Genomic DNA, 976 nt, shown 5'->3' with positions numbered 1-976 from the left:
CCCCAGCCTGCCAGCCGGGCTGCTGGCCGGGCTGCCCCTCCTCACCTCCCTGGTGCTGGACCACAATCGCCTGGCCCACCTGCCCCCGGGGCTCTTTGATGCCAACGAGTTGCTGGCACGTGTGGAGCTGGCTGACAACCCCTGGGCCTGCGACTGCCACCTCACCTATCTCCTGGGCTGGCTCCAGAACTTTGCCGAACCCCTCACTCATGTGCAAGCCTCCTGCGCCAGCCCGGCCGCTCTCCAGGGCCAGTCCCTGCTGCAGGTCCCGCAGGAGCAGCTGGAGTGTCCAGGGGCTCCTGGTGTTCCCCGGGAAGAGGGCTGGGACAGGGAGCCAGGGGAGGATGCTCCAGAGCAGTGCACCTACAGCAACCCGGAGGGCACCATAAGCGTGGCCTGTGATGACAGGAGCTGCCAGCAGCTCAGCCTTCGCCTCCCTCCTCCTCCTCCTCCTCCTCCTGGGCAGGCAGCGGGGCCATGGCCAGTGTACCAGCACACCTGGGTGCTACAGTCCCGCTGTGGCACACTGCAAGTCAGCGTCCTCATCACAGCACAGAGCGGGGACGAGACAATGTCACCAGCTCTCCCTGCTGTGCCCTAGAGCTCAGGCAGGCGCCTGATCCTGCTCAGCTCTTGCATTGGCAACCTGTGAACTAACCTGGGAAACAGCGCCCCAGCTTGCTCTGCTACCCCTACCGCGGTCACAAGCCGTCACCAAGCTCTCCGCAGGAGCTGGCCTTGTGGTATTTATTCTCCCAGCTGTGCCTTTCCTGTGTATTTCAAATACAATTAAAATGTGTATGTTATTTCTGTGCAGCCGGTTCCCATGGTGGAGAGAGGAAACATCGTTCCCCTCCTTGTGGGTCTGAAGGAAGTTGTGAACCTCGCTGTGGTCTGACAGGGACTTGGCTGGCGCTGTGTGTGACGTGGTGTGGGTGCAGGTGCCCGGCAGAGAGTAGGTGCAGCTCTCTGGGTG

The 976-nt window shown here is 62.4% G+C and overlaps 1 protein-coding gene across 1 annotated transcript in view; it reads left to right on the top strand.

Annotated features, from left to right (window-relative positions):
• The window catches only part of LOC104497470 (carboxypeptidase N subunit 2-like), a gene marked incomplete at its 3' end in the record, with an annotated part of 3,006 nt that extends 2,576 nt beyond the window's left edge, over positions 1 to 430 (top strand). The window contains exon 6 of the mRNA XM_010140723.1: positions 7 to 430. Within this exon, the coding sequence (XP_010139025.1) occupies positions 7 to 430 (424 nt within the window). The remainder of the gene's footprint in view (positions 1 to 6) is intronic.
• Positions 431 to 976: the final 546 nt, after the last annotated feature.

Source organism: Buceros rhinoceros, unplaced genomic scaffold (assembly GCF_000710305.1).
Source record: "Buceros rhinoceros silvestris isolate BGI_N320 unplaced genomic scaffold, ASM71030v1 scaffold21917, whole genome shotgun sequence".
Taxonomy (NCBI): Eukaryota; Metazoa; Chordata; class Aves; order Bucerotiformes; family Bucerotidae; genus Buceros; species Buceros rhinoceros.
Note: the sequence above shows the minus strand (reverse complement) of the source record. Positions and strands in the feature narration are given on the sequence as shown.